The 12,386-nt window shown below is 50.2% G+C and overlaps 5 protein-coding genes across 5 annotated transcripts; 4 read left to right on the top strand and 1 right to left on the bottom strand.

Annotated features, from left to right (window-relative positions):
• Positions 1 to 515: 515 nt before the first annotated feature.
• J7T55_012237 (uncharacterized protein) lies at positions 516 to 1,325 on the top strand (the record flags this gene model as incomplete). Its single annotated transcript, XM_053137104.1, has 2 exons — positions 516 to 969; positions 1,243 to 1,325. The coding sequence occupies 2 exons, from the start codon at positions 516 to 518 to the stop codon at positions 1,323 to 1,325; spliced, it is 537 nt and encodes a 178-aa protein (XP_053000038.1).
• Positions 1,326 to 1,780: 455 nt separating this feature from the next.
• On the top strand, positions 1,781 to 3,340 carry J7T55_012236 (uncharacterized protein; the record flags this gene model as incomplete). Its single annotated transcript, XM_053137103.1, has 1 exon — positions 1,781 to 3,340. One exon carries the CDS (start codon positions 1,781 to 1,783, stop codon positions 3,338 to 3,340), a length of 1,560 nt encoding a protein of 519 aa, XP_053000037.1.
• Positions 3,341 to 4,248: 908 nt separating this feature from the next.
• On the top strand, positions 4,249 to 7,984 carry J7T55_012235 (Serine/threonine-protein kinase Nek6; the record flags this gene model as incomplete). The annotated part of the gene is made up of 7 exons (XM_053137102.1): positions 4,249 to 4,609; positions 4,964 to 5,521; positions 5,746 to 5,819; positions 6,025 to 6,062; positions 6,113 to 6,339; positions 6,552 to 7,021; positions 7,628 to 7,984. 7 exons carry the CDS (start codon positions 4,249 to 4,251, stop codon positions 7,982 to 7,984), a joined length of 2,085 nt encoding a protein of 694 aa, XP_053000036.1.
• A 575-nt stretch (positions 7,985 to 8,559) lies between these two features.
• J7T55_012234 (uncharacterized protein) lies at positions 8,560 to 9,837 on the bottom strand (the record flags this gene model as incomplete). Its single annotated transcript, XM_053137101.1, has 1 exon — positions 8,560 to 9,837. One exon carries the CDS (start codon positions 9,835 to 9,837, stop codon positions 8,560 to 8,562), a length of 1,278 nt encoding a protein of 425 aa, XP_053000035.1.
• Positions 9,838 to 11,977: 2,140 nt separating this feature from the next.
• J7T55_012233 (uncharacterized protein) lies at positions 11,978 to 12,351 on the top strand (the record flags this gene model as incomplete). Its single annotated transcript, XM_053137098.1, has 2 exons — positions 11,978 to 12,209; positions 12,278 to 12,351. The coding sequence occupies 2 exons, from the start codon at positions 11,978 to 11,980 to the stop codon at positions 12,349 to 12,351; spliced, it is 306 nt and encodes a 101-aa protein (XP_053000034.1).
• Positions 12,352 to 12,386: the final 35 nt, after the last annotated feature.

Here is a 12,386-nt window from a genome sequence, read left to right as displayed (position 1 = left end):
AGTCGTATTCTCGGAGAATGATGTGTGGTCGAATGCGGGTGTCGTTGGCGTCGCTTTGATAGAGGGTCGTGGTTGTTGATGGCGATGGTGGTTGTAGGAAACAGACCTAAGTTGGATGAGAGTCTTGGGCTGCCTTTGCCTCGCCTTGCCTTGTCTTGCCGCCCGCCTGCATGGTCGGTCGGTATCGGGCCCTCCGCCGCGGGCCTGGTCTGGTCTGTCGGGTGTGACTAGGCTACGGTCGATAGTGGGGCAGGCAACCCAGGAGCTGCGCCACTTCAATATGACGTCTCTGTCCATGTACCCATGTACCTTTGCAAGGAGAGCAGGAACATCAGTGTAAGTCAAGCCACACATACTGAGCCTCCCAAAGTCAACGGCATCATCACTAGAGTTTCACAAATGGAGAAGCGGATTGACAATGCACAATGCAACTTCGATTTCACCAGTCGCTTCTTCCCTTGGTAATAGTAGTCGCTATTTCGTGCTTCATACCTAGTTTCATGAACATCTTCAAAATGGCATCCAAGGCAAAGCTCAATGTGCAGTCTTTCCCACGGCCGCCTCTCCTGGAAAAGACACCAAGGCATCTGCAGATCAAGTGGAATGGCCATCTGGTAGCAGATACCAAGGATGCATATTGGGCCCTCGAGACTCATCATCCCCCGACATACTACATTCCTCCCTCGGCCATCAAGCTGCCCCTCACAAAGACGGGACGGACCACTTACTGCGAGTGGAAGGGCGCTGCCACCTACTGGAGCATCCCAAATCCAGCAAGCTCATCTGAGACAGTCTCCAACAGGATATGGTCCTACGAGCGGCCCACCAAGGGCTTTGAGGCCATCAAAGACTACCTTTCCTTCTATGCTGGTCCTTGGGATTGCTTTGTGGACGGCGAGAAGGTCGAGCCCCAACCAGGAGATTTTTACGGTGGTTGGGTTACGAGCGACATTGACGGCATCGTCAAGGGTAAGAATGGAAACTGGGATCCTGTATTATAAAAGAACGGGCCAGCAGGTTCGGCATAGCTCCTTGAGCTTGAGGCTCTGACAGCTAGCAAGCTTGCAAAACACGAATTTGATGGAATGGTCAGTCTCCTTTTTTCGGAGGTCATGATACAAATTGTGGTGGTTCTTACGAGGCCGCGATACAGAGTCACAAAAAATGCCATTGTTCTCGGTAGCGATCATTTGCGAGGCAGAGTTTCCTCAAGCTTGAGACGTATGGAACCGAGAACAAAAGACCACATTGTCAAGCTCGACCCTCTCGGGTCTGATACGTTCAGGTGCCTCCCAGGTGGCGTTTCAGTCATTGTCAACGCGTAGTCGCAGAACACTAGGGTCATGAAAGTCCTGGACGACTCCATTGACATTGGAAATTTGAGGCTCGGCCTCTGTAATGTTGTACATCGACCTTATGTTGATGACTTTTCTGGCTCCAGTCTTCTTGCTGTGCTTGTTCGTACCTGGTCAATGCCATGGAGCTGCCTGGCCAAATCGCTCATGGCGGTTATCGGGCCACGGCTTCATCTTTCCCGTAGCTTGATTGTACTCGCCTTGTATGTAATGCCTGAGACACCACTTATACACAGCTGCCTAGAAGCATCAAGAACGATGGTCTTCTGCTGTCCGAAAGGCATATTAACCCGTTCTACCACGGCTAACCTCAAGTACCAAGGCTATCGCCATCAAGATTTAACTGCAAAACTGCAATCACCACCAGTTGACAGACCCCAAGAAAGAATACACTTCACACACATCTCCTCTCCTCAAAGCCCAAAATGGCGAGTACCAGGAAGAGAGCCGATTCAGATGACAACCCTCTCAGAGCAAAGAAACACAAGAGCAACGCAGAATTCACCCTAATGGATTTCATGAAGGAGTTCCCGCCAATCAAGGGACCTTTAAAACGGTCAACCGACGAGCCCCTGCCTTGTACCGTCTTGGAGGGATCAGAAATGCAGAACCCTACAGACGGGAGAAGGGGCGGTCGAACGTCGATCTTCAATATCAGAGTTCCTGAGAGACTTCCTTATGACCCTATGGATCCATCGGCCAGATTTGCTCCTTATTGGTGGCTGAAACGCCAGTATTCCCATTGCATCATACCTGAGCTTGGAGAGAAGTACAACTTCGGCTTCGAGGATCAAACTTTCCATTGCCTGCGCGATCTTCACAATGCTCGGGTTCACATACGACAATCAAACCCTCTTTCTGAAAATGAAGTCTACAGCCTCGCAACCCGCTGGATTCGACTGGAGGAAAAGGATAGGCCGTCATCTGACGGCTATTTGGACAACGGCGAAATCTATGTCGCTACTTGCCTTCCAAGTCTCTACAACGAGGAAACCCTTGCCCAGTATCTGGAGGACAACTACTGGGGCGAACTTTCCGCATCGCATTACATGCCACGCAGCAAGTACTCTGTGCACTTTGTCGGGAAGCCTAGGTTGGGTCGCAAAGAAGAGATAGAATCGATTAACGTTGCAACGGTCCTCATTCGCAACACCAAGACTGGCGATGTCATTCACCTTGACACAGGGCCCTTGAGTAGCCGTCATGATCGGGCAGTACGGGCTGGGGAAGCGCTGAGAGCTTGGTTGAAGTTTCAGAAAGACAAGGAGCCGGAAGCGGAGCTTGGACCCATCAGCTATTCTGAGCCCTTGATGCTCGATTTGACAAAGGAGACGCTTCCTTCGCTTGCTTCATACCACGCCCTTGTCTCAGCGACCTTGTTCCTCCGCCGTCGCATCATCAACTGGGGCGATGTCAAGGCCTTCCAGTCATACGGCAATGCCAAGTCCAATATCATGGCAAGGTCCATGCTACAAAACATTTCAGGATGGCTTGGTTTGAAGTCCGCGGCCAAGGCCGGAGAACAGCTGGCGAACCCGAAGTCAAAGGCCAAGTTCGCCGAATACTACTATCAGGGTAGCCTTCAAGGTCGGAATCAGCCTCTTCCTATTTCAGAGCGTATTGCTACCGCCCAGAAAGGAGAGTCGGATGTCTTGAATGAGGAACCCGCCTCGGACCTTGGATCCGATGAGGGAGACGACCGTGAAGAGATCAAAACTGATCAGGGCGACGACAGCGCCACTTCCGATCGTAGTGACAAGGACGGCGGGAAAGACGATGGAGAGAGAGGAGACAGCAGGAATGTCAGTGAGGAAAGACACGATAGCAAGAAGGTTACCTTGGATCAAGATGATGGCGAGAAAGATGAGGACCAGAAAGACAGTAACACGGAGGAGAGCAGCAACAGCAACGGCGGCGGCGAGGACGACAATGACGAGGAGGAAGAGGATGGCAAAACCTCCAACGCCCCTGACGCTTCCGCCTAGACTCTTGGCATGCGATAACGAGAAACGGAGGAGTGGATGGCGGTACGGGATGTGGAAAGCTCACCATTGAACCTCTGCCATCGCTCTCGTTTTCTTTGTTCCATCGGGGGTCACATAGGCAGGAAATAAAGCGGACTGGGATGTTTACACTGGAATGGGATCATTGGGCGCATGGATTGAACCTGAAATAGACTGGAAATAATCCCTTTATCAGTTCGCTTCATACTGAAGCTTCCTTTGTGATTGTCAAAGGATACATCCGAGTTTCTGACGAATTTATGCCTCACGCTCCAACTTCAGCCGCGCGCAGCCACTTCAACCATCACAATTACGACTGATATCAAGAACATTCTAATGAAACTTGACTGCAAAGATCGTGAGCACCAATGGTATCGGTTTGCAGGATTTCAAATATTTGCCTAGACTATTCACCTGTTCCTGAGCTCGCGATGACCTTGAAATGCCTGGCCTTTTCTTGACCACCAGTCTCCAGACTTCGAATTTTAATGTCAAAGATGCCAATTACATCTACTTATTCAACAACCAAAATTCCGATCAAATTCCATCAATGTAAGTACACTTTGTGTTGACGGCCAACACTATCCGCACACTTGGTTCGTGACAACGCCCGAGAAGATTCAACTGAGACTCGTGCACATCAACAATAACCTTGTTTACTCTTCCGCGTTTCCTTGTATCCTTTGTCATTCTGTCTTTATTACTTAGAAGAAGCAGTCAATCATTTTGTGATTTTGTAGATGACATCTTTTACAATGCTTTCCGCTGCCCGTTGTTTTTACACACCATAAGGGATTGTGTAGCTAGTATATTAGGCATCTTACAGAGCTTCTGAACAGCCACATGCCCAAAACTAAATCCAAAGCATACTCACGGCCAATTTCATCAAGATGGAATCCCAAAACGCTGTCCGATATGGACATTTATTTGTTGATGAAAACAATGACCAATATCTTTTCATTCGCCACCTTGCCAGCGGCGCCGAGGCCCACGTACAACTGGTTACGAAGATCGGCCCACAAGCTGGCTTGTTCGTTAGGAAAGTTGAAATCACTCGTCTTCGAAGCATAAAACAAGACAGCGAGCAAGAGTGCCTGCGGCATATTCAGTCACAGGTCCAGCAGTCATTGTCCAGACCTAACATCGTGTCCCTCAGATCTGCCGAAGACATTCAGGGACGACCAAGCCAGCATGGCCGGATCTTCCACCGGGTAAAGTATCTCGATTTCTACAACTGTGGTGATTTGAATGGTATGCTTCGCTACTTTCAACGGGCACAGCGCGTTGTCCCTCGATCGCTTGTTCGGAGGTGTATATGGCAAGTAATTCACGCTCTCCACTTCATGTACTCACAATGCAACCCACCGGTGCAGCATCGTGACCTACATATTGGGAACAGTAAGTAACACTCCCATCCTTCTTTTTTCCCCTCCTTTGCAATTTCTTGCGTCTGCTGTATCCAGTACTGCTCCACCGCTAGCGTAATATTCTTAATCAAGCTGCGGGTTGCGAGATAGTTTATCGCAGATGACATTTCATCAGTCATCTTCCCCTCCGTACGAACTTTCCCAATCTGGCTCCGATAGCTAACTTTAAGTACTACAGTTCTAATCTCATGGGATGAGAATAATACCTTGCCGGATTTCTACATCGCAGACTTCGGTCAAGCTTGCCTCGATCTCTGGAGCGTGCGCAATATCGATTTCGCCCCCAATAGGACCCGTGATCTTCAGTCACTTCATAGGGACCTCAGCCGTTTTCTCGATTGCCCAGGAACCAACGGCCCCGCAACCGATGCAGCCGAGGTGCAGCTGAGACAGTGGATGGAAAGACTGAGACAAATGACAAGGCAGGGGAACTTGGGTGCAGCTCTGCCCAACCTCCAAGGGCTCCTGGACGACATCTCAGCAATCCCAGCGCCGCCTATCGACCCAGATTTGGGCGCTATATGCCACGGCCTTGTTAACGCAGGACCCTTCGTGCCTTTGTTGCATGAAACGCCGCTGGCGGCCGCAGCGACGCCGTTTGTCCATGGGCCGTTCTACGTCGCGGAGGTGAGTATGAATTCTGCTACAGGCTTGCCGGATGTCGTCAGTGTTGACAGAAGCAGGACCTTCCACCGACCTAATGCCAATCATTCTGGGTCGGATACGGATTATGCTGGTCAGAGCTTTTAGAAGTAATCTGTCCTTTCAGGGCTGCAAGTGCGACAGACTGAAAAGCTTCCAGCTTGATTGTACGTAAACCATGAAAGCTTCCAATTATGGAGATTAATATTATCATATTGAAAAAGAGAAAAGAATCGAGGCCAGCGCACTAATCCGTGACATGTACGCCATCTACAGTAGCTCGTCTGCGGGTCGAATCACCTTTAGGATAATGCCCAGATGTTGCTGAGGACACGCGGCCCGCTGGGCGGTTTTGGAACGGTCTTGGGGCCGAAAACCAGGGTTCAACAGACGTGACAGGACGCGCGCAGTCAAAGGCAAATCTGCCCAACTTGCTTTTCCGTGGAGACTCGCCAAATGGAACACATGATGTTTTTCACAAGGATAATAATTTGCAAGGTTTTGTCGTCTGTCTGACTGTGGTGCACATCGCGCCCACTCCACGGCTGGTTTCATCCCTTGCATCTTCCTACACATGCTCTAACCATCCTTCTCTAGGAGGTTATGACTCTAATCACGTCCAATTACGCTTTTGAGTAGGTGCGCGAAGAATGAGGCGCGATTAGAAAACCGCAACAGATGATAGTGGCGCGCTCAGCGAGTTTTATGGTTCGGTCAAAGGCCACAGGGCGGCCAACATGATCGACCCCCGCGCCCATTTTGATTGGTTTGCGATTTTTCGAGGCTTCCGCCCGAGGTCGACCACCAAAGGCACATTTGTGCCTGACAACCCTGTGGACAGGCACAGAAGTTTTAATGCGATGCCAAAAGCCGACATAACAGACCTGCGAAAAGCAATCAACCCATCTGACAGTCGAGCCTGATGTTTCACCGGTCGTTTCTTTTTCTTTTTCTCCCCTTTTGTCTGGCGGTCTGGAGGAATGAGAATGTTGCCTTGGACAATTGGCCGAAGATCATCCCGGATGCTGAAAGAGGCAGCGATCATAGACTGGTGCTTTGAATGGCCAGATATGTTGAGGATGCTGAAATAGTGGTATGACTCAAAATTTTGAACATTTACATAGAGTCGCCTCATCCCCAGTGGGGCTATGACATACTGTTTAAAACTTCGCAAACGGGTCCGACTACGTTTTCCATTCAAGCAAGCCCCAAGTGGAAGGGCCGTTACCCTCACACGTCAATACGCACTGTCGCTCTGTTCATCCTCTTCGAGGGCTACCATTATCCCGCAGAGCAGCTGAAGTCACTCAATTGCAATATGCGCAGCTCAATCTGGCCTAGTTCGGATCATTTCAATGATCCGGGTAGTCAATACATGCGCTACGGCGGCACAACCTTTACGGCTGGCTCGGAGACGGCAACGAGCCGGGGCCAACAGCATACGCATACAACCACAACATCTGAATTCGGCGGCCATATTGGATACGATGAGACCCATGACCATCTAACCCCTTCATTCTCTTGCAATATCTTGGAATCGATGTCAATACGAGTCTGGAAATGTGAAGCCTCAAGCGGACGAGGACATCAGGATGTCCGTAATCGGGCGTTAGATCTTGAAAAGAGGATATCACCAAAAGCGACAGGAAACTTTGTTTGTCCTTCACATCGGGCTCATCTTACCGAGGAACAGGGTTCTTCAACAGCCGATGAATGCTTGGACATGCCTGAGACATATAGCCCTGGGGCACCAAAACTGGACCCTGGCCATATATTTGCAGCGGTTTTGGATGAGGTATCGAGAACCGCCGTGGAGAAATTTTTCTCAACGCGCAGACGCTCATCAAGAGGAAACTCCATGGACAGACACCCACACTATTATTGTACACATGCGTGGCTCGGTTCTCGCCAAGATACAGTGACTGCTGCGCCGTCTTCTCACTCCAAAGACAGCAACACTGTCCTTCTTGAGCGCTCCATGGAAACAGGGCCTAGAGTCTGGCCATGTCCATTCTTTGTGAAAGATAGGAAATCTCATATCAGCTGCTTGACGCGGCATTGCCTTTTAAGCATGGCCGATGTGCGAGAGCACTTGTGCCTGATGCATCGGAATCCAATTTACTGTTCAGTCTGCTACGAAATCTTTCCGACAGTCAGACTCAGGGACCGACACATGCGGGGCTGGAAATGTCTGCATCAGCCGCCAGTGATCTTTCACGGGATCACAGATAGGCAAGTACGAGCACTCGATAAGCAGGAGAGTACAGCAGACATGGCCCCAGGGTCACAGCTAAGACAGTGGTTCGAAATCTGGCGCGTTGTCTTTCCTTTCACAGAGCCACCTCCCGGGTCGTGCTTTTTCAGTAGACGGGAGCTCGAAGTATATGAGCTGCGTCGGTTCTGGAAGATAAACGGGGAAGATATCATATCCGATGTGCTGGGACAGTACGGACTCCAGGAACACAATATTAAAAACGAGGAGAGAAACCTGGAAGCATTGTACTCCGTCGCCGCTGATCGTGCTGTGGATGACTTGTTGCTCATTCAGACCACTTAGGCCACTGTATCTAGGTATCGAAATTACGGAACCGCAGGATAGAGTGGGTCCTGCGGAGGTCGAGGGAGCACGCTGACGCAAGAGGGACCAAACAATGGAAACAGAGGTATGAAACGAAAAGTGAGATCGTCTGGGGAGCTCAAAGATTACTATAATGCGCAGTTGGAACGGAATTTAAAGGAATGTGGTTGATTGATTGTGTACGATAAAGAGTGTGGTTTTGAAAGCAACGCCTCTCTTTGAAAGTCTTTGGTCAGGCCCGTTCCTGAATACCCAAGTCCAAACTCTACCCAGTACTGCCTTGTTGTTATTTATAGGTGAAAGTATACCTCCATCAAAACGAGCCTGGTGAAGGCCGTCAAACAATCTCAATTGTCCTCATGAATTCCAAAACCCTGTTGCCACATCTTTTGCAGCTTGATGTTCCGGGAAGTTGGGGAACAAATGTAAGACCAACGCGGGCTCGGAGCGCCGCATGTTCTGGTCAATTAGCAGCTGCTATCCGTCAGCCAACACGCCACAGAGGGATGGATCTGTCCGGGTAGACATGTACACTTGTGGATCGGGCCCCGTTCTCAATCGGGGAGGATGCGCCATTCTTGCTCTGCATTCCCACCATCGAATGACAGGTGCTGCCCACCAAGGCTGAAATCAAGAAATTCCCAAATCCTAAATCTCTCTTCGTCACTCATGAAATCCTCAAGGTTGGAGAGCTGGTCCTGAAGCGTGGCCTGGCCATGTTCAAATTCGAAAGTATCCGCAGGCAGTATCGCGGAAGATGAGTTCGGTCTGGAAGAGCTGTCGTTCGGCAGAGTGGGCTGTAAATTGAGCAAGGTGAAGTCCATATATAATAGACTGGAATCGACCTCGAGATCGAAATCATTGATTGGGGTGATTGGGTATGGGTCCAGCTGGGGGTACGAGAACGCACTGGTCTCGTCCGGGAAGTCAGAGCCGAAGAGCGGCATTCCCAACGAGTCGTTGCTGTTGAATGCCGGCATTTGGGGTGCCTGAAATGACTGGATGGTTGGCTTGAACTGCACAGCGAAGTCCTCCACGTATTCAGCCACATCCGATTGCCTTACTGTAGCATTGACGTAGCCCTGGGCACTTCGCGCTTGTTTCCAGCGTTCGACTTCGTTGTAGCACCGCATGGCGAGTTCCATGCGATCTTCGGCTGGCACAAGCTCCATGCCTTGCAGATTCTGAATCCTTGTTTGCAAGTCGTCTGTGTGTATACCTTTTGAGTACGGCCAGATCGTACAGCTTTGGTCTTTGAAAAGTATCTCCCAGACCTCGCGCCACAGCTCTTCGTCGGACAAGTTTCTCCTAGCGCCTTGCCTTGTGAGTTCTCTTATCTGGGACTCTTGGTCTCTATCCATGCAAATGAGAGGCACAAATCCTTTTTCGGGCCTCCGACACTTTCGTCCGCGCGTATGCTCCTTCCATCCATCATCATCGTCGAAACATGTGCCGCATGTTGGGCACTGGTCCCGGGGCCTGTGTGTTCGCGTAAGGAGGTGCTCGCGCAAGAGTTTCCAACCATTCTTCGTCGTGCACCCCTGAAAACCTTGTATTTCATGGTATCGAATTGCGAAAGGACAAGGCAGTGGTCGGTCAGCGTGTTCGGCAATTCGCCGAAGTTTGGCACGGTCGTTGTCTTCGCCATCTGACCCATCATCGCCAGCATGTCGCTTCCCGTTGGTGTTACGCCGGAAAATTCCAGTGAGTGAGGACAGTGCTGGGTCCCCTTGCATATGCAACCGATCCATCCTGTCTTGTGCGACCACACCGGAAACCTTGTCATACCCTTGGCATGTCGAATGCCCATCTCTGGCCATTATCAATTCCATTTTGGGAGGGATCATAGACTTCGCTGCCAGAGCGCGTCAAGATTTCAAAACAGATGGTATCAATAATCGAAATAGGCTTCGGCAATATCCATAAAGTCGCATTCATGCACAAAATCCGTTGCAGATGTTCACCAGACCATCGCAGGCGGTGCTAACGAGAAGAGGTAGCCTCCTGAAGTCCTGCACGTACCATGTACGATACGTGTAATAGTGGACTGTCAGGTGGCAGCAGTATCTAGCAGATGTCTTGGGGAAAAAAGGAATGGCACTAAAAAGGAAATCAGACTGTGATCGAAAGTAAACAAATTATTAAAAAAAAAGCAATACTACTACGCGCGAATGCGGTTCCTTTGGGCGGCTAGAAGCACCTCACGCGGTTGCGTCCAGAAGCTGGAAGGGTGGCGGCTGGCAGCGATCTGCTTGAAGCAAGAGAATAAATCAGCATTGTCATGAAAAGCTTCTGGGCCTAACAAGATACGGAAGATATTCTATGTGAATGAAGGCTTTCTCAGATCGCCGAAAGCCCATCTCCCTTTCTGACTGGTTCTCACCCAGCCAGGCCTGAGCAGGCTGTCCTCGTGAGGGCTCAAAAGTCCAAATATCTGGTCACAAGCCCTCTTGTCCAGGCAGTGATGGTCTTTACTTTAGGATTTCAAGATCTTTTGGAACCCTCTTCTTTGGCCATAATTTAATGTCGAGGCTGACGGGAAAGGGGTCTTTCACCAGAAGCTTTTCCCTTCGAAGCCTTCTGTAGGCTTCACCGTCCCTACGATCTGATCTCTTCTATTCGGAGATACTTCGAATACAGTTGCTTCATGCACAGTGATGTACTTCATAGGTAGTGGACCACGTGTGGAGACGGTGCTGTGCTCTCGCCACCACACAAGCGAAAGTGAAGAAGTGCGTGATCACAGATGAGCAGTTGTGGTGGAAAACGCAACTGCGCCAACACGCTAGGGTATGCTCATGTAACCGAAGACCTTCCCCACACTCAGACAAGTATTGCAAACTACGGGCGAATTAGTAGTCACAAATATCAGGCATCTTCAAGCGCATCTTCGGCTGTTTCCCTATATTGGTGATGAACGTAGTGACGCTCCTTGCGCAGACCGGGAAAGCCCAAGGGCTCAGCGCTTACGCTGCTGGTGATGCTCCATTCGATCAGCCACACAAATGCAGCTAACTTGGCTGGTCGTCACCTTGGCAATAAAAAATTGAAGCCATGCGGCGACATCCAATCGACGAAGTCAAGCAGAGGATAGGATCTTAAGTACGACTCAGGAGTTGAACTTCAGGGTCTCCGCAAGTCGGCGAGTTTGTGGCCTGTAGGCATACATTGATTTCTCAGTGCCGGAGACTCCCAATGTCCAATGTGACGGACGAGCATCAAGGGGGCCAGAAATATGATCAAGCAGGCCACCAATACAGAGTCTCTCTCAAATACTAGTCTCAGACCGTCATCGCTGGATACATCCAAGGATATCTGGAAGAAGTCAAGCAACGTGATCATTGCCGCTGGTACCACCGCGGGCATGTTAAATGCCAAGTACCTGATCTCCATGACTCCTTTTCTGTTACAAGTACAAGCTGGTGCAATTGTCCTACTGCCTGATCTCGGCTCTGTACGTGTAATGCTGTGTGAGCAACCACAACCCCTGGGCCAGGCACATTGTCTGACATGGCTGCAAGGTAGCCGCAAAAAGCAATTTGCAGGGGTACCAAGCGCACTTGCGTGGGGTTACATTGCATCCTATCCTCGCGCGTTTGCGCGAGTGGGGGGCTTGCGGGAAGTGGGGCTCACGCTGCGTTCTCGAGAATCTCCACAAATTACTTGAACACCATGGCTCGAGCTCAGAGGTAGGGGCCTAGCTAGCCATTTTACTGTGTCTGATTTATCTCATCTTCTTTGCCTGTGAACTGCTAGCGTCTTGGGCGCCAAGTACCGGCGGACGTTGACTCAGACAGGATGGACTTTTGTAACTGCATCGATGATTGCACCTCTCAAATTCATCTGGGAATTGAGTGCAATTCTTCAAGATCATCTTACAACAGCAGCAATGCATATGCACCAGAGCCATATTCTCAATCTAGTCTTATCCCAGATGGGCTTTCTGGTCATTTCGGGAACACAACGACAGAAATGATGCCATGGCTCGACGCTGGTTCCATCGGTCATCAGTTCGAACAGACACTGCCATTTTACGACTTTTACGGCTCAACGACGGAGATCGCCTGCTCAGGAACACCACGGCCAGACTGGATCCAATACTACGACACGGATGCTCAAAACAATAAGATCACAGGGACAGATCTTCGTGTGCCCGAGGGCTACCAAAATCAGCAGTCGCCGGGATTTGAGCATGCCACAAATGGTGGAAGATGTCCAATTAGTTTCATAACTGAAGGCAGTAGCTCTACGCCGTTTGTCCGTTCTTTACAGACCACAAGGTACTCCGACAACGGAAACGCGACCTTGGATTTGGTCTGGCCCAAAATACGCGAAAGGTCGCCTGAAATAAGGCCTAAAAGCCCGGACTTGTGGCTAAAGA

The sequence above is a fragment of the Diaporthe amygdali genome (assembly GCF_026229845.1).
Source record: "Diaporthe amygdali strain CAA958 chromosome Unknown NODE_2_length_3802984_cov_64_841326, whole genome shotgun sequence".
NCBI classification, from domain to species: domain Eukaryota; kingdom Fungi; phylum Ascomycota; class Sordariomycetes; order Diaporthales; family Diaporthaceae; genus Diaporthe; species Diaporthe amygdali.
Note: the sequence above shows the minus strand (reverse complement) of the source record. Positions and strands in the feature narration are given on the sequence as shown.